This window comes from Osmia bicornis, chromosome 12, assembly GCF_907164935.1.
Source record: "Osmia bicornis bicornis chromosome 12, iOsmBic2.1, whole genome shotgun sequence".
Lineage (NCBI taxonomy): Eukaryota > Metazoa > Arthropoda > Insecta > Hymenoptera > Megachilidae > Osmia > Osmia bicornis.
Window position 1 is genome coordinate 427,311 of NC_060227.1, and position 25,936 is coordinate 453,246.

A 25,936-nucleotide genomic window follows, 5' to 3' on the forward strand; every position below is an offset into this window, starting at 1 on the left:
GCTTGATTGTCAATGTGTCGCGAGGGAAAAGTTTCGTATTTAAGACGAATGCCAGCCAGTTGCATCGAAAAGTAGTCTATTTTGTCGTTTTGTTTGTTGACGAGTTGGCACTTTTTACCCTACATTTGCTGCTTTCTTCCTCTTTTCTCATCTCTCTCTCTCCTTCACAGTTCTGCCCTCTAGCCTTCCTCCTTTTCTGTTCGTTTGAAACGCGCTCGTTTGCTCATCTTCAGTGTAGCAATCTCGAAACATTTCTCTATCAGCCTGCTCTTCTTTGCTTTACACGACTACATAGTCAGCTTTCCGTAACTGCTGGATGAATAAGCCGAGGATGTATTCACGCGCCTCGAGCCTCGGGGTTAAGCTCGAATTCAATTGTGTTTCAGCTTGGACTACTCCGAGTTTAACTGGTCGAAAATCTTTTCTGCCATACAATCGTGGAAAATTTCCGACAAACACGGCCATTCGACGATCCTTTTCGGTCGAGTGATAAGCTTTTTGTTCGACTGGTAAATAGTGCTCGAATTGAAAGGCTAGAAATTCAATCTTATTGCCAATATCGATGTTGACTAATGAATGAAAAATTTCGTGAAATTATGTAACGAAGGTTATTTTATTGTACGATATCTTCTGAAGCTGATATTTGTCGCCATCTTTAAAGTATCCATGGAAATACGGATGTACTCCAACGGAGCACGAAATCAATAAAAGGTGTACATACTTGTAAATAGCTAATGTGCTCATTCGAAATTTGCACGGATAGTTAGACGAAATTAGAGACCGACGGGTAAGGATTTGGATAGGTTAATTAAAAAAACACAGCACGGATATGTATATGTGTATTTCATGTGTACTTCTTATATTCTAACATTGAAGTATGTTTCGCGGAAATGCATCATCCCAATCGTATAATCATGGACCATATCAGATTATTGTTAGTTCTCGTCAACGAAGCGACGATCAAAAAATTCGAAACTTTCTATTGAAATAACTAACTAACGAAATAACAAAAATAGTATTTTTAACAAATTTTGAGCAGAAGAGTAACGACATAACAGCGTCAACGAGATAAAAGTACAAAATTGAAAACATCGTTTTAATTTAGTAATTGAACACGCGAATAAATTATCGCGTTATCGTTGTAAGTAAACGTATCGTCGTTATATCGTAAATCGCAACGTTTAAATCACGTACTTTACACGCAACAGAAATATTTTATGGCTACATGGGTATACATATTCATGACGTACACATCAACAGATTTTCCTAACACGAAATTCCGCTATTTTGTTAATGCGATAAAGATCTATTTATGAATAATATATCAAAAGAAATCTATATTTTTTTTTTTCACTCTAAGAAAAAAACAAATGGTATCAATGGCGTTTCTTTGACGATTACATTGAAAGAAGCGATATTAATGCCAAAAGTACGGTCAATACATCCTACGTTATCGTCTAATCGTAAATCTATGCTTCGAATGCACCATCCGCGTGTAGATAAATTTAACAACGTCAAACTTGAAAAGAAAATAGCCCAGCTATTTGACAATGAATAAAATTCGATAAGATATCGAAAAGTATTTTGGGTTTGTTTCGCCGTTATAAAGGAAAAACGTCTCCATAGATCGTTAAAAATAGTAAAAGTTTATGCGATCGCGCGCGTACGATCCAAATTACACGTATAATACGTGTACGATATGTGTGTAAAAGAATTGGCACGGATACACGCGTTATACAAAACGTTTTTGAAAATTGTTCCCACTTCTTATTAGCCGTGAACTGAAACTCCTCCGCATCGAGTTTATTATTTCTCTCACTTTTCTCGAGCACCGCTCGACATTGATCGTAAAATCACAAGGATGTAACACGTGTTTTCTATCCTCGATTCCATGACATAGCGTTGCCTTTATAAAGGCGGTAATGACAGATAGTAGTGGCAAATTTTCAAACGAGTACCTTTGCGCAGAGTTTAGCTCGTGCCACTTATCGTTAGAGAGATACCGTTGCACACGGAAAGTATCGGTAGAGCAACGCGTTTTCTTTAAAAAGAAAAAGGATCCGATTGAGAAGGTATCAGAGTTCGGTGATAATAATTAGTCTAATGGTTGATCTTCTTCGGTTGGCCGTTGTTCGACAAGTGCTTCCAGAGACTAGTGATTAATGGAACGTCTCGGAAGCTATCGGCCGAGGGCTATGCCTGCTACGAGCACATTAGATCAACCGATCTCGATTCTCCCCATGCGTTTTGAATTTTGAAACCCGTTGACGGCCTCGGTACAACGTGGTGCGACGTCGACGTCGTGCTGTGCCTCAAAGTCGTCATGGGAATGCTCGTAGGGTTGTTCTTCTTCTGCACTTTCTTCCCGTCTTCCTCCTCGAAACAGACCTAAAAATATCGTGATATCCAATAAGAGTTTTTTACGCGTTAACACGACTAAAGCCATGGGTGGTAGGTACGTAATGGAACAGATACATATATTCGTGTTTGTCGCTCACCCATGAATTTCCGGTCGGTTTGGCGTCGTTCGATAAATCAATTAGTAGAGTCTTCTGGACATCGTTGGTGGTACTTCGTTTAACGTTGCCTCCGTTTTCTTCGTTAACTTTGCCCCCGGATTTCCCTTCCTCTTCTTTCTTCTTTTTCTCGTTATCTTCTAAATAAGAGGGGAACCGAAAGAATAATCGATTATCGATGAGATAATTATCGTGGAACTGCGCGCATTGGCAACGAAGTAATCAACAAACAGAAATAGTCGAATCCCATTTAGGTAAATCGCGAAATGGATCCTCTCGGTGCAGCTGTGCGATACGGTTTCCTAGATACACCTTCATTATCGACCCGCGTGTACTACGTACTACACCGACACTCCCAAGAATCCGTGTAACGTGGAAATAGAAGCATCGCGTGCAAGCAGTGATCTCTAGCTTCCCACTAATTGCTAACTTCGAGTTGATTCGTCGCGTCGCGCGTCGCGCACTCGTAAAACGAAGTCGCATCATTAATTTCCGTCGAGCCTCTGATTACCTGATCGCGAATTGGCTCCATGCTAACCGATGCGAAAATACTTGCTTGCACCATCTTCGACTGTTTGCTTAACGTAATTAATATCAGAAATCGATATCTCCGTCTTCACCCTTCACCTGTTATGTTTCTACGATAAAAAACGAGTGAAAAAATTCATTAATAAGTGGTCAGTGCAGTGGAGTCGAAGGGTTAACAGATAGTTTTAATCTCATATGTCTTTAATTATTCCGTCGCGTCGCGTCGACGAGGATGCTTCTACGTTTTCATAGTTTACTGCGTAATTATCTGAACGTCACGAGTAATCACGGCTAATTTTCCTTGAAACAATGTTTGCGCAAACAGACGAGTTGTAGGTAATTGTAGCAATTCGGCCATTCGGTCTGCACCGGCTCCAATATTACCGGACGATTTCCTCGATTCCACTCGTAACATTCTGCGAAGCACTTTGCAATATCCGTACTCGCCGTGAGTTAAGTGCACGATCCATGTGGATATTGCATTGTGCTGCCAACTCTTATCGTGAATCAAACCCGCTCGAAAGATCGATTACTCTCTCGATCGTAAGAAAATTTCACGCCTCGAATCGTCATTTATGTCCTATGAACGAACTTGACAGAAATAACACGTTGTTGGTAGTGCTGGCACCGAGACACTCTTGGCACGCTCTCTAATTTTTAATTGCTTTCGCCTTCTTTGCTCGCTTTCAAGCAATGTAGGAAATTGCGAGTGTCGTGCCGCTTTGAGAAATTTAAATTCAACTTTAGTGCGAGATGGCCGCGGCCGGAGCAGCGAGAAAAGGGGATTAATTTACCTACCGTTTCGGGCGTCAGTTAACGGAGGACTTTTGTCTTGAGCGTGATGAATCCTAGGATCGGCCTGGGACAACTGCCAAGCCTCGTAAGCCGTGTTAAAGGCTTGGGCCACCGTCAGCGTTACCGTTTGCGCCATTTTTCTTTTAGGACAGAGAAACGCGTGACACTCCATCGTTTCATTCAAATTTGTCGCGATAAACGCGAACACGTGATCGTGGGTCGCGTCCGCCGAACAGTAGGAAATTCTGAAATAAAAAATCTTGTGAAAATTTATACGTACGTAACTTTGACTAAGGGTGTGTCTGCCGAGCATCGCAAATTTTCCTTGTTTCGTAACAAAGGAGTCAGAGGGAAGGAAGTTCCTTTGGAGGCTCTTGTACGGGAAGACATCCCGAAGCAGAGGTTGAAAGGCAGAAAATTAACAAGCAGGAATTTCACGACTCAGACACGGATTTGTTGTAGGAACGAATTCGTTGATGTTACCTTTGCACGGGATAAAATTAAGCTCCTCCAGTGTGCAATTGCTTTCAAAGAATATTTTTTTTGTTTATTTTCAAACGTAGAGAGAAGCAATAGTAACGAATAACGATATCGTTTTTCATTACGATGGTAGAAGCCCTGAATGGAAACGTATCCATTCGGGCGGTGAAATCGTAATTTCCAACCGACGCGACGCGACAGGGGTGTGTATCAGAATCAAATCACGCAACGTTTGCTCGTCGACATTATTACGAGAGATTTCGAGCGTATTTTAGCTGGAATATCGGATATTATACTGGCCGATGCAAGGGACAATGTACAACGAGCCAGAACCAACAAATCCGGTTTCGTTCGATTACAATTCTGTACAGCGGTGCGTACAACGCGTTTCGCAAAACAGGAAACGCCTCCAATACATTTATGGATAACCGTCTGGTTTCGTACGTACCTGTATATAGACACCTGAAGCTGATCTTCTTCCGTGGCTAGGTCCGTCATTCTAATACCCTTCAGGCTCACAGCCAAAGAAACTCTTTGCAACTTTTTCCCGCTTGCTTTTGCCTATGACATCAAAATGACACGATTTAATTTTTATCGTTCAAAGTATCGTTTAAGGGAAGAATTTAATTTCGTTCGCGTGAGAGAAATACACGTTCCTTGAAACAGCACAATGTGTCTCGTCGGTTAGAAACTCTCGAGACGAACGGCTGGAGCTTTTAGAGCCAGGCGGAAGTAACTGCACAGGGGAAAACGTTTCCAACAGAGAAGTATCTTCTTCGTCGTTGAAAGTTTCTTACCACAGCCGTTCTGATTCGTTGTCAACATCAAATATTTCTTCACGCTTGTATTAAACTTTCCCATCTGTTAAATAGCTTTTACGTTTTTTTTTTTTTTTCAAATCTTTTCGCTCCGTTTGCTTGGTGAACCATATTATTGCGTTTAAGAGGAATATTTGCTTTAATGAAAAGCTTCATCGGATTAGCAAGGAAATGCGGTTCGAAGTGAACGAAAGAAAGAAGGTTAATCCGGTTTGAAGAAAAGCAAATATGCATCTGTAGAGTAGCGGTGAACTCGTCGTAACGTTTTATGAGCAAAACGTAATTGTGAACGAAGAGCAGACCAAACGTGCCACTCGACGAATTAACTCGGTCGGAGGTTACGCGAACCCTCTTTAATCGCGAATCCCTGGGAAAATTCTCTGTTTCCTGATTGCAATTCTTTTTCGTGTTTAATAACGCTGAACAATTTAATTTACGCGGAACGTGAACGTTCTAGGAAATACAGTCGTTGGACGGGGATCAAGTAAAGCGCGTATTAACGGCAGAATAGGGGCAGAATATTTACACGCGTGTATGTATGGTGTATACCTAAGAGCAGTATCGTTGTTAATTAATCCGGCAAATGTGCTGATCTCGTTCAATTGTATCGTGAAACGTTACGAGAAAACTTTTTAATTGCTTTTCATGAAACTGATTATGTATATCGAGCCTTACGAATAGCCAATTATAAACGAAAATGAAAAACGTTACCGATCGAAGCGAAAGAAAGAGCTCTCGTAAGAGCGGAGTTCTTTGTACGATTCTACGATAAGATTTATTAACCTCATCCAGCATGATAGTTTGTTTCGTCGAGAAATTAATGAGTTTGCTGCGACAGGGGTTACACGTCCCGAAGATTTATGCGCAACTTTAGTCGTCGTTCTATTTTCTCGGAAACACCTCGATCACGCTTCGTAGCAAAGCAATTTTTCTCGAGGAACGGTTTTCATTTTCCGGTTACGGGCTAAATTGATTGCGCGTCGATACGAAGTGTAATGTTATACAAAGCGGTACTTGCTCGTTGAACGTTAACAACGCTTGCCAAATTTTAATCATTATTCAATGAAAAACGATCAATCTACTTTTATTGAAACAATTATTTGAAGAATAAGAGTATCGTTTATTACGGTGCAATCTATTTAAGCTGAGAATCTATATGTACCCACCATCGTAATAACCGTCTTGATAGCTTCCGCCGTGGCCTCTTCGCTCGAGGGCGTCTCGACGAGGGTACTGCCCAAATATTTGAGGGTGAACCTGGCTTCCGACGCATCCTCGGTTTCTTCGTGTGTCGCACTCGCCGTAGAACCTCCTCCTTCCACGCATTCGCGACTATTCGCTAGAGCCCATTCCTCGCATAGCTCTGTAACGTATAGTTCGATATATGTATGAAGTATTAAAAGCCGAGAAAAGAAATAAACGAGAAAAGAGGATTAACTTGTAGGAAAGGGTCTGTCTAGTCGGCCAAGGCTAAGGTGCCTTCTGTCGAAAATAACTATGTAGGTATGTGCGAACGCGTAACAGCTCGAAGCTAGGCAGAGATTAAATACGGTGGTAGACGGAATGGGGGATGACCAGGGTGAAACATTAGTGCCGGTACGTGAAACCACGTAAACCATTCTCGTTCTCGGCGTCGTGTCAGGAATAGCACGTGTGCCAATAATGGATGTCCATACGTATCGTGCTGTCGGTATTCTCTCCTTTGATGCATCTCCCATCGGTGCGGTGGGCGCACCTTCTATCGATCAGTCTCGCGTCGACCAATTCTGTCCAAGGGAAGTCGAATCAACCACGACAGACTCCTTTGCTCTTATATGCGGGCTAACGCATTTACGCCAAATCTCTTCACTCCTCAAACTCGAATTATTTAAAGTCTAACGAAAAATCGTTCGAGACAAGTTGAGGCATATCAAAATTCCTACAATAGCTTTCGCGTGAAAAGTAAGAAGATATATTATCGTGGCATCGCGCGATGTCACGAACGACAAAAGCGAGTTTTATTCCTTGGAGAAACCGTAGCTACAAGTTCGGGCAAAGTTGAACAAAGTTCTTACAAGTTTTGACGCGGCTCCCTCTGAAAGGAAATCGGTTCTGATACTTTGAAACCCTTGCCGGTGCTGTTTCCCTGCGATTCTCTAAAATTTGATAAAAAGAACGCCGCGGGACATTCGAATGGGAAAAGGAAAAACGATAAAGGAAGGTGAAAAATAGTGAGCTGAGATTTTCCGTTAGCCAGGCCATTGAGTGGCGAACCGCAAATTAAATCTTCTTCGAGGCCTTTTACCACGAGACCCACGTGACCCTTCGATAACGGATTTACTTCTCTTTTATTTCAGGCCCGATTCGCTCGATAGACGGTCTGGTCTGGCTTATCGTGAAAGCTCTATTGCTTTCTCTTCTCTCCCTTTTCTTCTCGAAGAAATGTTCGTTGCGTTCCTCGAATACGAATTGCTCGAAATTTTGTAACGAAACACCCTCTGCAACTTAACTACTGATAAACTGAGAAAATCGTAGGATAGAAAGCAATAAAGCAAACCGTCCAGTTAATTCCTCGAGGTTCGCTGTAGGTTTTCAGTTGATTGGTAAGCGATAAATAAACGTCGCTAGTAATAACGATGTTCCGCGATTTGTTAATAGCTATAGAAGCACTGTTTGTTTTCACATCATCGATGCGCCATCGATGCGCCATCGATCGATCTTAATTGGCAGCCAGGCAGCTTCCCTAAATTACACAAACGAAGCTAATCACGCGAGCCGATTTGATAGTCAGAATCAGAATCGCTTGAATAGCGGTTCGCGTATATTTCGCGTTCAATCGTTCTGAAAATCCAATCGAGAAGGAAATCACGCTTGAACGTGATACGAAATCGCGATTGTTTGATCGTTAGCGCGACAAACTTTTTACAGAGATAGTGTTTGCAAAAAACGCATTGTTATAAAAAAGTTTTTAGTTATTTCTCTAGGCGTACATTGGAGCTCATTACTCACGTAGCGGCGTATAGTCGATCGATAAACGCTTTCAATAATAGCAGAAAAAAAAGCAAACAAAATGAGAAGTACCTACCAGCATTGAGTTGAATGACTCTTCATTTCCTCTATTTCCGAGTCATGATATAGCATAGAATTCTCATTCAACAAGAGCTTGAAATAAAAACCTCTGTACGCCAAACTCCCTTTTCCTTTCATCTTTTTTAAAAGCGAACGCTTTGAGATTCGATTCGATGACAAAATAAAAACGAAATCACTTTCTTTTCTAATTAAGATCCTTGCCGCGTTAATTGTTCGCAAATGAAACGCTTCTGAAGTCGACGCTGTTTCTATAATTATTACCGATTGAAAACAGCTCGAAACAACTGCCACACTCTGATAATAAATATTAGATTTTCTACTTTCTATCAGGAACTTAGCAGGGATCATTTACACGATTTGCGATCCAATATTACAGTAATTCGAAATTACTTTCTCTGGAAGTAGAGTTTTTACCGTTTAAGCAAAATAGTCGGCGAGCAAAGTTCGCGGAAAGACAGAAATAAATGTAAATAAGAATCACGATAGTGGAAACAAGTAGCGAGGGAAGAACGGAACCTCCCTTTTTCTCTCTTTTTTACGCGATTTTCTGAACCTTTGAAGCCCCGCCTTTCCACTGGGAAGCTTTTCTATCCAGCCGTACGTCGCGTTCCACCACAGACCGCGGAGAGATTTAATTGAGTTTCATTGTGCAGCCACTGCGTTTTGAGATCCATTTTACCTCACGAATAATTAAATTTCGAACGTAGCTGGTTTTGCGGTGGAACGAACCAAAGGAAGAAGCGCCCTATGTTTTAATTATAATTATCGAACTGCATCGATGCAATAACTGCTAATGCTTCGAGTCAATTTTCCTTCCTTTCAATAACGGGATTAATTGTGAAGTTTCTACGTCTGAATGGAAAATGAGAAGTATACGTAACTAGAGTGTATTCGAAGGAACATCTATGCGACGAAAGAGAAAAATCTGTTCTCTCAAAGGCTCCACTCTTAGGATGTCGAGAAGATGAAATCGCTTCGCGTCGACTGGCATTGTGGATGTCCTTTTCATTCGCGACACTCCTCCTTCCAGGATTCTTCTTCTTCTTCGACCCCGATAGACAAGAATAATTGACACTTTCTTCGTTCACCAAGAAACAACACAATTTCTCGAACGCGATCGAAACATATTTCGTTCGATCTATCGCGTTTGAAAGCGTCGTTACTTCATGCTTGCGTCATTACAGTTTTTCATTACGTGGTACTTAACGAGGTGTTTACAATGGACTTGCTGGAAAATGGAACAAAGGAAGATCGAAGGGAATTAAACCAGCGAATTTTATACGAAAATAATAAAGAAAGGGCCGATGAAACGTAGAAAGCACTGAAAAATTTTTGTTTCAAAAAGATTACAAATCACCCTTTTCATTTTCACGCTCTTGTGAACGCTTGAAAAACATCATTGTTCTTTTTTCGGCTATCAGAAACGAATATAGCAACAAAGCAACGCGAGACGATCCCTTCGAATACACTAGCTGTGGCTCTTGGCTCTTACAGTCTCGTTTCACATTTACAAAGATTTGCATACAAAGCGTCGTGTGTCCGGAATGACAACTAAACGTGGTCGACTTTATTCTCGTTTCCCCTGAAAACACGTCTTATCGACCTGTTCTCCCTCGCTTTTCACTGTTTAGTCTTCTTTAGCCTCTTAAATTAAACCAAAGATCTTTCCCCTTTTTTTACGTAGTTAGACGCGAACGAGCAATATCTTGTAATATTGCCGGGGGAATTTAAAGGCAAAAATGAGAAGTAATTTCATTCCCTTTCGGTTGATTTATTTTCATACTGAGCAAACTCAAAGGAGGAGGCTCGCATTCGCCTAATATAATTAGCTAGTAACGTCAAGGTGTTACACCCTTTCGATTGACGACAGATGGTCGTTCTGACATTTCAACGTTAATTGTCGTTTAACCGAAAAAGTTGCCGATGCACTTGGTAACCATATGGCTTCGCGAACAAGTTTCAATTCGCGTCGCATTCAATTTTCTTGCCCGCGAAATAGAGTTACGTCGGTTGCGAAAAGCTCAACGAATTGCGATACACTGATCCACTCTGATAACGTTGAAAAGGATCGTAGATTGTTACGCGACTCTTTCAACGAATAAAATCAAGTTAGAGTGGCTGTCCGTATTGCAAAGTTCGGTGCTCGAGTGTGCCTGGAGGGAAGGTTTTGTTGCGAAGTACAAGGATTTACCAGACAGTATTTCAGAAAATATGATGGGAGGCACTTGTAGAGGACAGAGCCTGACCTTTTATAAACTTCACTCTCCGAGCCTCGTAATTTTATTTTCGCTGAAAGGAACAATCTTCGTAACCTAGCCCTTACGTTTAATTTTCATAAATTTCATCCTTGACTCGCAGGGTAAATGGGGCTGGATACGTATGTAACTTTGTCGAAACTTATCCAATGGGTTGATGGGGAACGGTTACATTAGGGTTGAACAGTCCGTGACGAATCCTATTAGAACGAATGGATTACCTCGGAATGGCATCAATTTCGAATTCTATTAGGACGACGCGACGCGACGGAGTTTATTCGGTTTCGATACACGTACATGGTAATCGATAACGCGTTTATCCTCTTATTAGACATTTCTGTAATTTCTGCTATTTCTGCAGGAGAAAGCATTACCGAAACAGCTACTCGTAAAAAACGTTCGCATCGCTCGTTATTCTTCTCTAGTTGAATCCAACTTTCCCTGCTCGTATTTCCACGTGTTTCCTTCGAATGCACCTTACCGAAACTGAGACGGTAAATTCGGAAAATTTACAGAAGCCTGCAACCACAGGCGGGGTAGTGTTCCTGCGTTACGATAAATATACACCAGCCACGGCAGCTCGTTCGTTTCTCTTTCTTCTCCTTTACGATTACCATTAAAATTCTTTTACTTAGAGTGAGTAACGATCTAACCGTGACTTCGTAGCAGGTATATTTTATGGGTGAAATATATGTTCAAGTATTTACTCGTAGTCGCAGCGTTGTTGCGGTCATGAATCAATCCTCTATGCTATCGTGTAGCGTGCATTAAGCTACGAGTTTAATTAACACGCCGTGGCCGGGAATAATTAAAGACGTTTCAGTTGGTGGGTGTCCGTGATGCTGCTCGTAATGTTACATTACCGATAGATTGCCGATACACGCGCGAATCGTTTATTTTTACGATAGTTTCGAAATGATCGCTGCTTATAAACAACATTACGTATCGTGTTTACGGTCACAATAGCCTCGGAGATTGCGTTACGAAAGGTAACGACGCGTACAGCGAATTCGAAGCGAACGGAACATTGATTTTCACGCAAAGTGCCAGGGGACGTTTAACTTTTGCTAGCGTTCGCGAAATCGAGCCGTGCAAAATAGGTAGACACGGGGGTGGTGAAAATGCACACAAAGGGAACACGCTTAACGGTGAAACTAACTTCGTTTAATACAACTAAACGCTGGTACAACGTGTTCGTTGTTAGAAGCGGCGATTAAACGCGTGTCGATCGTAATTTCGATCGTAAATCAACCGTCGCGTCGCGTCGCGTCGCTTCTCCTTTATTTCATTGGATTCGATTCGATTCGATTCGATTCGATTCAAAAAAATTTCGTCACCAGCCTAGCTCTCACCCTTTTTATCCAGATTTTCGCTCTTCTTTTCAGAATCGCGTTTCAGCTTTTTCCCCGAGAAATTCATTTGCCAGCGAAAAAGTTTTCCATCCCTATGGAGAAACTGTTGCATACGAAAAGAACGCGGAGAAAAGCGATCGTTTCGCGAGGAATAAAGTGCGCGTAATAGAATCATTTACAATGGAATCCCCGGAATATGGAGCTCGGAAAAATCTGCAAGTATTTGTACAGCGTGGAAAAAGCAAATTCGTTTTTCACTGTACGACATCGCGAAATGAAAGGAAGTCGTTTTTAAGCTGGAAATTCAAAGTTAGCTGGCGTATGAAAAAATCTTCCGAGCGTAGAATCGAATTCGCGAGGAAAGTGCCTCGAGACGGAAACGTCGCATCGTCGAGCTCGTGGACATTTTAGCCGACGCGAAAGGGTCGAAAAAGCTTGCAAGTTGCAAACGAGGCGAGGCGAGGTGACAGGAAGTCAACGTAGACGTCGACTTGGCCACAATCCAAAACCCATATTCGGTTAATATAATATACAGGGTTGCGTCCTTCGACAGCCGAATAGGAATCGAGAATCGGAGAAAAACTGAAAATATATAAGCGTGGATATTGGTGAAGGAAGCGATCCGCATTAGAAAAAAAAAAAATTTATATCGACGAATCTCAGAGGTGCAGTTAATCGTGACAAATCGAATTTTCAAGCTAGAAATCTGAAGAAAAAACCGAGGGTAGCGATAGCATCAATGCAAGAGATTGCCATTTTAATTCGCATTTAAATCGAGTTTCGAGCCGTGTGCTTCCCATTCCGGTTGCTTATATATAGAATTACCATTCTTATATTTTCTTCTTAAAATACCGAAAACAGTTTAAACTTTCTAGAACTCTAAAATGTTTTTAATAACAAAGCACGTGACAAGTTATTTGGTTCGTTGATGAAACCATTTTACTTTCGTCGTAGTAATCAAAGTTTGAGAATAGTTTTGGTTCGAAGCTCGTCACCAGTGAAGGGTTAACGGCGAGGAGAAGGTAATGTCAACGAGGATTAATTTGCGGGACAAACGAAATTTAATGGAGGCTAATGCGGAGCTTAAAACGGCTCGCTCGTACCAGATGTCGAATTCTCGTTTCTCCGTTTAATGACTTCGTGGAATTTCTCGATGAATTCGTGATCGAACGTAGCCGAACAGATAATTTACGAAATAGATGTTTGATGAACCGACGAATCGTTTCGACGCGTTTATTTAATCAAGCAAGAAAAAAACGCTTTCCTCGATCGATACACGAGGAGCGCACAATTTTCTATCATTAATTATTGCGGCTGAATTGTTGAATTTCGGTTGAAATGTTTGTCGCGAAGCATAAATTTTACATGACAAGGTAATACGAAAATCAAATCAGATCGTCATCGAACTGCACGAATATTCATGTGAGAAAACCTGCTTTAACGATAATTTCGAGTACGGCAAATAGGATTTCCTTGTATCAATTGTCGCACAAGTTTAACCTTTTAAGTAACTCCGATCGACTCCTTTTTACTTTTATCGATTGTCTCCTTGCTCCTTACTCTTCTCGGTAACAGCTTCCGTTCTCTCCCGTCGTAGAGAATTAAAACTTTAGCACAGTACGACGCGATGCGATGGATGAAAATTACACCGTGTTTCCACTGTTCCACCCGTAAGACCTTCTTTGCTTACAACGTTGTACGCTCAGTGATTTAAAGTCCCACACCTTCCACAAGTGCTCCGTGGAATTTAGATATCCGAGGATCGTGACGGTGGATTTAATTTATAGACGGATGTTGTAATCAATTCTTAACAATGGTACCCTCTGCCGTTACCGCCGCTCCGAGATAATAGAATAGAAGCATTATTTGAATTCTAAATTCTGCAAGTGTACGCACACTTTCGTCTCTGACTGTACGTTTTTCAGCAACAATTTATGGCGCATTTCCAGCCGTTCCGGTTATATGTCAACCGTGACGGTTACATGCATAATTTTGCGTGTGATCGCCGGGGAAATATTTCGAATTAAAATGTATAGAACTTTACGAGATCGTGTGATAAATTTGTCAGATAAATGGACGTTTCCATCCTCTCTTCCTCTCTCGTTTTATTATGCACTTAATTTCGGCGGGTCGTCAAAGAGTTGATATCTGCTTTAAAGCTAAAAATTGCTTCCCTTTTCGTCAATTAAATTACGTCGAATCAACAATTGATGAAAATAGCCTCGGATCGATTGTAATTTCCAAACGAGAACGGCGGTAAAAGTGGCGCAGGTGGGACGATTTTTTAACGTTAACGGTTAAATTTCTGCCAATGCTCCACGAACCGTTGGTGGAGATGTTCCCCTCAATTAACCGAGACATCCTGCAATACCAGTCTGCGAGATTCAACCGCCGCAATTCTAGCTGAGCATTCTCCAAAATCCCTGGACGAATCTCAATAACAATAGCGATAGAGTTTCTTTCGAGCGACATCGAGCTGGCTGGCACACCGGCCAAATTGCCACCTGCCTGACCATTCCGGAGAGATCTTCCTCTTTGCGCGTCAAATATCGAGGGAATCGCGAAAATTACTTTTTATTGAAACTAAGAACGATTACAAACAGCAGTTAACTTTATCTTCTTGATTCTCAGCCAACATTTTGGCAACCCGTTTAGGAGGAAATTAAGCCTCTTAAAGAAAAAGTACAATTACGAAATGAGACTTTGCTCTCCGCTCGTGCAATTGCCGTGGCGATTGCAGTTTTCGCCTACTTTGTTAATCTCGGTATCGAGCGCGAACTTCTTTTTCGAGTACGATCAGAAATTCAACGGGCCGTGTGTAACGGTAAAAGTTTCGACTCGACGCGTTGAGAGATTGCAAAGTTAAGCCGATAAAAGCGAAAATAGTTGACAATTTTTGAACAGGATTTTGTGAGAAAGTCGCAGGATATTGGTGGAGGTGTAGAGGTGCAAATAAAAACATAGGTGAACGCATAGTATAGTTGACGAGTGGAAAGGACCATAGAAATCGATCGTGTTCGTTTGAACCCAAAGCGAATTCAATCTCTGTGTTTGCTAGAATATATGTAATATTCTATTCTAACCAAAAGCGTTACACTTAACGTCATACTTGCTTCTTTTATTATTCGTACACCTACGCATCTAGCTGTAAAGTGGACAGGGATTTTTGATAGCGTGTCGCGAAATTATGCTAATTTTATGATCAATAATCAGTGCTTGGAGGGAGGTCAGATTGCGCCTATAACACGGACCGACGACGTCAATTAGCATAATCTTATACGCGTCTCTGTATTGCGCCGCTTATTGCGAATAATCGCGAATAATCGCGTTAACTACCGCTGACTCGTCTCCGTTATCGTGTCTCGACGTTTTGCAGCTGCACGGTATTACCGTTAATCTTTCTAGCAACCATCAACTCTCGGGCTAAATAAGCTTGCTCTTCCTTCTCGGCTCTGTCTAGCCGAGAAAATGCAATTTCGTCGATGATCCCGTTCGGCTGGAATTTCGATTACGCCGATAGTCTCGCCTTTGAACCAGGCGTCCATCAAGTTTACCAGAAGCGTTCTCGCGGGGGGACCGTCTTGAAACGGCACCTCGCGAATTTCAGCCTCGCGTTTATCGTGACTAGAGAAACTCGTGCTGAAACGAGAGGAAACTTTAACGCTGTTTCACCAAAGAGTTTCTTCCAAACTTTTCCCGGAAATCTCAAAAGATGGATCGTCATTCGTTTATCATCTTCTATAAATGTAATAGCCAACTTCGATGAGAGTTAACTTTTCCGCGAGTTATTATTTCTTATGTCATTATAGCAGTTATAACTGCAATGGTGATAACAAGCTTATCAAAAACCATGAACTCTGCCTTGTTTCCGCGTTAAACTAAACGCCGATTAAGAAGTTTATCGTTGTAAACGGATACGAGAGACTGGACAGCCAATCAGAGTAGCCATGCAACAAGACTTTTCAAGTAGATCACGTCAATTACTTTTACGCAGAGTTAACATATTGGAAAAAAAGAAGGCGCTTACTCTTGTGTTTTGAGCTGCTTTTCCACAATCCCCTGAAGAACGACATCCTTGTTGGAGCAGCTTAGCAGAAAGTTGAAGGGATTCGAAATCTTCTGATAGGCGGAAAGTTTATTTCCAAAGTTGGCTGCGAGTTTTCCGCGACGTCAAGCTTGTTCACTCGCGAGACGCGACACGATCCTCGATCTCGATGACATGTGACTGACGCGAAGCGGTTTTACGCGGAGCTGTTAGGTTGTTCCGCTCGCGAAATGATGTTTCGAGCACGGCAGACGGTCGAATTGGCTGTCATTTCGGACGGAAAAAGGTGGAAAGCGCAAAGGACGGTCGCGATCTAAGTAAGAAGAGATTCGAGAAGGGTGATAAAGGAAGGCAGGTAGCTGCGTGGAAACGTGCTATCGGGAAGACTGTGCGCCGCGATGTGAGCGCGTCCACCACGGAGTTTATTCCGCTCCCCTGTCGCGTACATGCGCATCCCCATTCCCGTTCTCGTTCCCGTTCCCGTTCCCGTTCCCGTTTCTGTACCCGTACCAATCCTCATACCCGCCGCCCCTTCCTCGATTCCGGTTCCGCTTCCGAACCGGATCCCCGTCGAAAGGATAAAGATTATTTTCACGCATTCGCGGTTCACGCTGCGTTATCCTTCTTTTCAATATTTTTTCCTCGATCCAACCAAACGTACAGTACCTTCGAATTGCTCGGAATATGTTCGTACACGCCAGGAAAATTTTTTTATATAAAATAATTACATTTCAAAAGCCATTAAACTTTCCAATGCTTTTAATAGTTCCAAGAATTTTCAACTTTGAATTGGTGTCAAAACGATTCGCCTTGGGTCACTTTTAACTTTTCTCTTCGTTAAAATAAAAAGGGTGTTTGATTTGCCGAATGGATGCAATTGTGCTGAACGGATGACACTTGATTGATAGAAAAACAAAAGGAAAGGTACAAGCTTGAAAACGTTTGAGTTTTTCTTTGGAAAGGATCGAAATTTCGTCTGTCGAAAATGGAAACGTTTCACGACCATTTTCAGCACTATTCTGTTAATCCGATTTCTACGATTAGTCTCCTAATCCGATTTTCCAGCGCGTCCTTCGAATCAGCCGGCTCTAAATATTCAAAAACAAGAACCCGTTCGAAATTTCCATCGTGATGTCATCGTTGCTCCAGTTTTTACCTGTTTCCAACGATCGTAAAGTAGCCGTTAACTCGACCAAGTTTCATGGTCGATTTTGTCCGAAACACGACCACTACGAGATTGATGAGCGAACCGTGCTAACTTAAGGGACAAGTACATAGCGTTCCAGCTCCTAATTTCATGCAAGATATCCTTGGTAAATTTGCCGGAGTCAAATTTGCTCCTCCAATCTTCGAGGATGATAACGATCCTCCGAACTTCCAACGCAATTTCACTCGTTCCCCGTTGTTCCACATTTTTTCCCACCCTTCTCACGGAACTGAATTAAACCGCTGGACTAATCGAGAGGTAAAACCTATCCAACAGGGAGTTGTTTTTAAACGTCACGAGAAATTTTAAAGCAGTACAAAAAAATTGTTGGCGACTGAAAAATCGGGGAAAACATGTTTATGGAGAAACTTGGAATTTGAACATAATTTTCTGAAATCCTTCGGTAAGAAGTCGATATTTCTGGCCTGCTTGCATCGCACGAGATTTACAGTCACAGAAGTTTTCACGCAAAGAACCTTCTCTCGTTGAAACAAAAGTTTGAATAATTGAAAGCACCGTCTGGCATGAATGACGAAATCGTAGATAACGGAAAACTTTAAAACCATATTTCTCTGGAACTTTTTTGAAAGATCGAACGAAACGTAGTATTGCCTCTTTACCGCTATACTTTTTCGTTGTTTTGCGAAGCCAAGCGATACATACCTGTTTCGTTTTCATTCCCTCGGGGACAGATAGCAGGCTGAAATCCTGAAACGAGTACCTATCTCTTCAGTTTTGTTCGACGAGTACTTTCAGAGGCTGATGATTAACGATACGTCGAGAAAGATATAGGCCGATGGCTTGTGCCTGCTGGCAAACGTTCTAAATTTTCAGATTACACAGAGGTAATTCCGTATGGCGCGCAAACGAATCGCTACTGTAACAGGAGGAAACAATAGGAGGGAAACTGTGAAACGGTTATGTCGATAGTATCGAATATCGATGAGGCAACGATTCGTTTCTCGAGAAATAAAAAGTTGGAAAGAGCGAGGAGAGACCGACGTAAGATGATTGACAAGAGAAACCGTCTACGTAAATGTTCTTCGAGCAGCAGTCGGCACAACTTTTTACCTCTCGCTTCGAACACAGCTCGGCGAAAATTTATCTACATTACTACCTCCATTCTCTTCGCTACAATTTATTTCGATTCAAATTATACCACCCACGCCGTCGCCTTCGATCGAGCTTTAATTTCATAGAGGGACGAAAAAGTACTCGAAAAAAGAGGAAACCGGTGGGTGGTGTAAAACTTATGAAGAACAAGAAAAACCGTGTGGTTGAAAAGGGTTCCTTGAAAAGTTTTTCTAACAAAAAAGGCACGCCACGTTGGCAAGCTGCTTTGAAAAACAAGTGGTTCGGGAATTCTAGAAAATAATAATCAGCAGCTGGCATCGCACGAATATCAAAACGAGAAAAGCGAAGAAAGTCGTGTTCCCGTGTACTTTGATATTGTTACGGGTGTCGAGGGTTTCTCGCGTATTCAAAGGATATCTTGCAGAAAGATTTTTAATTCGGTCTCACTGTACTTCCGGAATGGTCGGCAAGATTTGTAGGAGGTCGTTGAGCTCGAGAAGCAATGGAAATGAAAATGAAGCAGACCACGTTATTGTTCTTTCGTTTCTCGAATAATATTCCGTTCACGGCAAGAAAGGAGATCGCGAGACGCGAACGAAACTATCGATCGTTTCAGTACCGTCGCGTTAAAAACCCTCCTCTTTTATGGATCCGTGACGCACGGATCTTAAACTTTGTTCCCTCTATCTCGAATGAAACTGATTTTTGGCCTTCAGTGCCATTAGATGGACGTAATTTGGACTTGGAAACCTTTTATGAAACGAGCGCTATTTTTTTTTCTGTTTTTTTTTTTAATCACTATCCAGTGTTCTCTCTTCCTACTCTCGATACGTACATATACATTTGGGATACACGCATAACCAGAACGTTCCGTGAATTCCATCAGGAGCGGTTAAACATTATTGTGTATGTACAATATGCATGGAATGTTCAATACGCAGCTTCTCTCGAATCGAACGTAATGCTTCGACGAGTTTAATTTTACCCAAGGGACCAGAGCGTTTTCGTTGTTTTTATTATTTTTATTTACTTTGCGTTTCAAGAAATTGACAAAATTTCGCGAAAATTGATGTTTAAACCTAAACACGACTCACTGGTTCGATTTGCGGATAATCTGAAATACAAATTCCACGAAGCTGTTTCGCCTAGCAGTCGGAGGTGTCTAGATCACGGTTCGTACACGTGAATTATTTCAGCTATTCGAACGGTGCGTGTTCGAGCTGAAGCATGATACAGCCATAATGGCAGAAAGCTTTCGTCGGCCACGTGATAGGAGAAAATGGGAAATTTACGTGTCGATGAATAGCCCCTGGTTCGACACACCCCTACTGCAAATACACGAATCACGGCTCGTGATGTCTTCCCAGATACAACGTAGTTTCAACTAAAACTAGTTTACTACTTGGCAGGGAACGTTGATACATCGGTAGCCCTGCATTGAATATTTATGCGATACGCCAGAAACAGAAGATCCTTCGATATCTGCCCTCTCGTTACGAACATCCCGTTGGATGTTTAGAGATCTGATTCGACCACGAAATCAACTATGTACCAACGTATTTTTCCGTTCTCTATTCTCTAAAAAGAATTTTTGTCGCTTGAATCGGTTATATTAATTTTCCATGCATACGCTTGGCAAGAAGCGTAAACCGTAGTAAAAGAAGGATCGATCCGAAAACAGCGCTAAATTGGTTTGAATTTATATTTTATGGGATCAGAATGATGGATCGGTGGCTCGACGTGAATGCTGAAAAATTTGTTTACGCTACGTCGAGAACGAAAGGATATCAGAAAAAAAGTGTCTACCAAGTAATAACCACAAATTGATCGGTTCGAAAAATTTTCGAAAAAGTACAACTCGTCCTGCGTGACCAATGCCCAAATCATTTTTTTCGTCTCTTCTCTACTCTTAGCTTAGCTTGCGGTTCTTTCGCCGATGTTACTTCATTCCCGTCGATCCGATCATTTTTCTTCCTTCTCGCCAACTGTCCGAGCTTCTCCATCTTTCTGCCATTCTTCTTTCGTCCTTCTCTTTTCCTCTTGGAGTTCCCCGAGGTTCTGCTCGTTCGCGGGCCTGGTCCGGTTGTGCCCGTTCCTTTTGGTCCCTTTTAGCTGTTTCGGCTAGCCTCGATCCACCTTCGACGAGCCCGAAGCTAAGGAAAAAACCTCTTTGCCGTCTTTCTTCTATAAATCGAAGCTATCGGACTTGCTTTTCCCTGCTGCGCGATAACCGGCTTCTTTAGCGAGAAAGAGAAGAAAATCGTGCTGTAAGTGGGTATCGTTTCTACCACGATCCTCTTATCGTGATTCACGATTGTGTTCCCGTGAAAATAATTGCAGTGATCAGAGTTGTTATCTGACGGTAGTTGCTTCTTGCTCGTTCAAGCACCGACATAATCAATGCCTCGCTAAAGAAAAAACCTTGGAAAGATGGAGAAAAAAAAATCGGAAGCAAGACGCTGAGCGCGTTTCTTCGAAGATCCCTCTAATGGACTCGGCGATACTTTGGACGTAGGAACATTTGCAGTCACCTCGATACTTACTTACTTAAAGGAGTACTCGCGAGAATTCCGAGTTTGATAGAACGATACTCGAAGCGAATCGGAGTTTGCATCGTGTACTCTCGTCATATATGCATATATAGAGGCAACAGCTGAAATCGAACTAGGAAGAGTTGAAACGCGTGTCGAGCGTGTTTGCATCGAAAGGAATAGGAGCGGACTTTAATAGAGTTTTCTTCTATTTCTAACACGCGGTTATCGGAGACGAACGTAACTAACGACTTTCGAAGATTTCATAATCGATCGTGGAAAGGCGAAGGGAATGGGAAAGGAGGAGATGGATGGATGAGAAGTTGGTGAGAAAAAAGGCTTGACCGTTAGGCGACTGCAGGTGGATATATCGCATAGCCGTCTGTCTGGTCGAGGCTCTGAAACGGCTGATGCAAGTTCGATGCAGTCTCTCGCGATGGAAAGGCACGCGAAAGAATTCAGGGTTGAAAGTGTGTAAGTATAACGAGTGGTCGTCGTGTCCTGTCTGGAAGGCCGATTACAGCCGTGGCGAGAGAAAAGAGCGCGGAGGGGAACGATGAACAGGCGATGGGGGGTAAAGAAGGGAGTAATTGGGCTGAACGAGAGTACGAACTCGGCTGATGCAAGAATCGAGTCTCTGGCAGGCATTTCCTTCTCGGAAATACGTCTCGGAAGGAAGTGGAGAAAATTATTGTTATCTGTTGGGTCGTGTACGCGCCGTTCCCTCGACTTTTCATCGCGACACGTTCGCCGCGAAATTCTAAGCGCGCCACGTTACACCTGCCGCTAGTCATTCGAAACAGCTTTTGATTGCATTACATCCTTGCACGATTTAGATTCTTCCATTTTGCATGAACGCGTTCGCCATTCTTCTTCGTTAGGCAGAGGAAGGCGGATTAAGACGGAAGAAAAAAAAGAGGGGTGGAAACGGCTTCCTCTTTGTTTCGCCAGCGGAAGCTGTTCTATGTGGATCTACGGAAAGCCCGTAAATCTCGTGGAAAGCAAGGAACACTTTTTCCTGGAAGAAAGGCTGGAAAACGGAGAATGGAAAGCGCATGAAAATCGAGTAATTTCTCGGGGGATGGCGAACACCAGTGTGGTCAGCTATGTTATTTCTCTATCCCTCGAGTACGCTCCAGTTATCCCCTGTATTTGCCTATGCTCTTCGTTTGCTAACTTACAGACACGGCGAACGACATTTTAACTTACGTATTACGCCCCCTTTAGGATTTCAACTATGTAGATACATACATTCTTCTTACACTTTTTTCTCAAATAATTGTCTAAACTCTTTAATGATGGTTAATCATTCTTTTTTACAACATTTTAACGAGAACCTGTGGCCATTAAAAGTTTACGGTACATAATAGTTTAGTACATCTATATAGATACTTGGTTGCATAAAGCTCTACCATTAAGCTCATAACTCACACTTTACTCTTATCGATAAAAATAATTGGTTTTACTGGCTACTTTGATGCGTGCAACGGGTTGATCTCAAAAGAATAAATAAATAAATAAAAAGGGAATTCTTAAGCGACGAGACTGCGACCCAACCTTTGCACTTTTTTACCATTCCGCTCTGCTCTCTTGTGAAATTTGCATAATTGACATTCCTCTCGCTTGCTACCGGCTCTCTGAATTCGATATCCGCGGTCTCGTGTCGTCCTCATATTTATTCTTCGAGCAAGTTTCGATTTACGTCACGTAAAGAAGGGACACCGCATGTAAGTGGACATTTTCCTCTGATAAATCGATTTTCCTTTTCGTAGTTCTTTCCCTGGCTACGCGTTTATTTAAAAAAAAAACAGGAAAATGACGCGTGATAATTTGCAAACCCTATGATACGAGTTGCAGTAATAATCAATATGGTAATTGTGGATTAAAACGGTAGGGGATGACAGGCGACGAATTACAAACGTTACGGGATTAACATTCGGCGCAGGCTCGATGGGGATTATCCGATCGATTGGGAATTACAAAAACGAGGGAATTAATTTTGTATAAATCTAATGGAAAGAGGATAAAGAAAGAGGGGGGAAACTGAGCGTGGCACGAGAGGGAAATCCATCAGGGAAGGCATGCTCGATTTACCTTTGTCGTTCATCTATCCGACTCCCTGCTACTTGGAATCCTTTTTCCCCCGGTTCCCTTTTTGCGATCGACGTAAGAACCGGCATGCGGCATCGTCACGCGCCGATCCAATTTCTTTCTCTTCAAAAGCCAGAGCCAACGACGTTCATTCGTGCATTTTCTGCTCGACACCGCGAACGTGTCGACGCGACGGTAAATTAAATTCGCCTGCCGACGCGGAAACCGCCCTTGCGATATTCTTCTGTCCTCGTTTCTCGCCACTTCGTCACGATATTTCCGATTTTCTCCACCCGATATCCAGCAGCCAGACAAATTTCGAAATCGTGCGATGCGATCCGGTCTTTATCTTTTTCTTGCACAATATCCTTGCACCAAATTGAGTGTGAAGAATAAGAAAATTACTTGCAGCAATTGCAAAACTTGACACGTGTTTATGATTTATAAAGTAATAGGCATCGTGCGTGCGGTTATCAGTCAGTTTCCGCTAGTCATGCTCGTGCGATATACGATGAAAAAGATCAAAGGGTTAAAAATCGGGTCCGCAAAGGGTTAAAGTCGGTAGAGGAACTAAATAGTTGCGAAACGCGCGACTCTTTCCATTCTGAACTTGACACGGTGATCGGAAAAGCGTAACTCGCTAGTTCGGATATACATGCGCGTTCGATTCGGTCGATGCACGAAACCGAACAAAGATCAATCTGATCGCGGCCGACTGGCGCATACGAATCATCGAAATAAATTGCATAACGCCGTGACACCGATACAAAGTGCGCTTTCAACTCTCGAAATAAACTATTATCGGAGAAGAAGAACCGGCCAGCGTAAATATAGAAACAATACGGCAAGAAAGCGGACGATGCGATCTTGCTTCTTTTTTAGTCTTCTGTTGCGATATTTTAATAAGCACCAATTACGCGAATCGCTTTGACGATTAGAAAAATTGTCACGTTCAAGTCGAAGAAAAAGTACTGCAATAAATTTCGGTGTCGAGAAGCGTGGAGAAAATGGTATAATTCGATGGGTGAAAAAAATGTTCTCGGGAAAGGTGTATAAATTTAAGGGTATTGGAAGCGTAGGTTCGTCGGGCGTTTTATCTCGAACAGCCACGCCTCCGGATTGGAGGATAAAGGGCTAACGATACCCGGAGCTTTGCTTGCCTCCTCGCTTTTTCACCGTTCAAGGCAAAAGTAATCGTGGAAAATCGTGGAAATCGTTCCTTCGATCGAATTTCATTTAACATTTTCCAGCGTGTAATTTACGAAGCTCTAATCGGAAGCGTAGTACGTTCGTTACTTCACCCCTTAAACTCTAACTCGATCAAGCTTCGTTTTTTGGATAGCCGAAACTGATGATTCGAAGATTACCACGATGAAAATGGACACTCCATTTTTCGCTTCATTTCATATAAATACCTATTGCAGAAAAGTGAAAATATTTCGTGACACGAATCGAAAGCACGTGGAAAATTCCACCGAGAAGCTCTTGAAGCCAAATAATCGGTGTAGAAAACGGTGGTTAACGATCATAAGTGAAAGGGAATCGAACCCGAAGCTGGATAAAGATATAATTAAGAAACACGTGTTATGTGGAAAGGAAAATCGTGGTATAATCCTAGGAAATGAGCATTCCGATACGTTATTGGCAACGCCAATCGAACGTCCCTGTCGAGCGAAACATTTTCTCTGCGCGAGACGAATTAATTTATCGCACCGCAGGGAACAATCATTTCCACTAACATTACTCGATCCACTCGACGGCCAACTGTTTTTATCAATTTCCAACTCCAACTCAGCGTTTACGCCGAGTCAATTTGTCTGATTTTCGCAACCCTTATCGTGTCTCTTCTCTTTTTACAGTAGTATATAGTTACTGAATTATGCAGAAATTAACGTAGCTTCAGATTGACGAGTTACCCTCGAAGACTCGAATTAAGGAAGGACGATGAATTCCGTTCCGTAACGACGAGGAAAAGAAAAAGAAAGCAACTGGATGGTCGGTTCGTTGCTGAGTCGTTATATACGATTGCGGAAAGAGGGCAAGATTTAAAAAAAAAAAAAAAAATAGAAAAGAAGAAAGGTTTAGATACGAATTTAGCGGGAAAGAAGGAAAATCGTATTGCTCGGAGGTCGCGTTTCGCGGGGTAGTTGAAGCGATAGACGAGTACCGATTCGTTGTCGTGAAAACAGGACGTTGCGACTAGTTGGAAACTACGTTAAGAAGGAGATCGAATCGAATGGAAACGGGAATGGGAATGGGAATGGGAATGGGAACGGGAAGAGGACGGGAGCTTGAGCAACTTCTTCCCCTGGAGACTTCCCTCGCCGCGACGCTGGAATTCCATTACGCGAAACTCGGCCAGGAACGACGCGCGCTATCTTACGAAAATGTAATTACTCTCGGAACGAGTTCAAGCTCTTAGACAAAGCTGCGAAATCTTGTTTTTTTTTTTTTTTTTCTTTAACCTCTTGGATGCTTTCGAACTGTAACGGATTCGATCTTTGAAAAATCGTTTTCTTTTTTAACGAGACCTGACCTTGCGAACAAGTGCTGCGTATTCTTTTAAGTAGAAAAAAAAATGGTAACTTACTTTTATGCCTGGAGAATCTTCTGAGTTTCTTGAAGAACGGCATTTTTATGAAAATTTCACACCGGCACTTGTTACGAGCGATCGATAACCGCGTTATGGGACGGAATATCGAGCAATAACTCGTTGAGATGGCCGATCACGAAGACTCTCGATGATCGTGGGGAACGAGAAAAAATCGCCCTCGTGCGTGAACGAGCGAGCTCGAAATGCCGTCTCCTGGTTTACATCGGGATTCGATGAGCCGTCTGTGAACTCCGTCTGCCTCTTACTCGAGATCCGACTTTGTTGCTTCTCCCTTCGCCAGACTCGTACGCGTATCCACTTATCCCCACTATTCGCGTTTACCAGAAGAACCGAGAGCTCCAAGCACAAGCACGAGTCCAGCACTCCCGCAGACTCGGCACTCGATTCGATCGCGACCGACCGTACTCCAATCCTATCCTATCCTATCCTACCCTACCCGAGTCGATCTGATCCGATCTGATCCGATCCGATCCAACGCTTCGTCTCCCTAATTCCCTCCTCGCATCGGTTACTTACTCAACGACCACCTACGGTATAACTTCCAGATAAACGAAATTCTAC

At 42.4% G+C, this 25,936-nt stretch overlaps 2 protein-coding genes across 7 annotated transcripts in view; one reads left to right on the plus strand and one right to left on the minus strand.

Annotated features, from left to right (window-relative positions):
* The window catches only part of LOC114877590 (paired mesoderm homeobox protein 2-like), a 64,362-nt gene that overhangs the window by 1,337 nt on the left and 37,089 nt on the right, over positions 1–25,936 (plus strand). The window lies entirely within an intron of this gene.
* Positions 824–25,773, minus strand: LOC114877589 (low density lipoprotein receptor adapter protein 1-like). 5 transcript variants are annotated; one of them, XM_029190352.2, is made up of 7 exons: positions 25,352–25,773; positions 17,729–17,773; positions 6,304–6,500; positions 4,768–4,880; positions 3,843–4,084; positions 2,499–2,656; positions 824–2,388 (listed from the first exon to the last, which is right to left on the minus strand). In XM_029190352.2, the coding sequence occupies exons 1-7, from the start codon at positions 25,392–25,394 to the stop codon at positions 2,203–2,205; spliced, it is 984 nt and encodes a 327-aa protein (XP_029046185.2). In that variant the 5' UTR covers positions 25,395–25,773; the 3' UTR covers positions 824–2,202. The 5 variants fall into 5 exon arrangements, with proteins under 5 accessions (XP_029046185.2, XP_029046186.2, XP_029046188.2 ...); XM_029190353.2 differs by lacking the exon at positions 25,352–25,773 and adding an exon at positions 22,765–23,129; XM_029190355.2 differs by lacking the exon at positions 17,729–17,773 and having other exon boundaries at positions 25,352–25,766.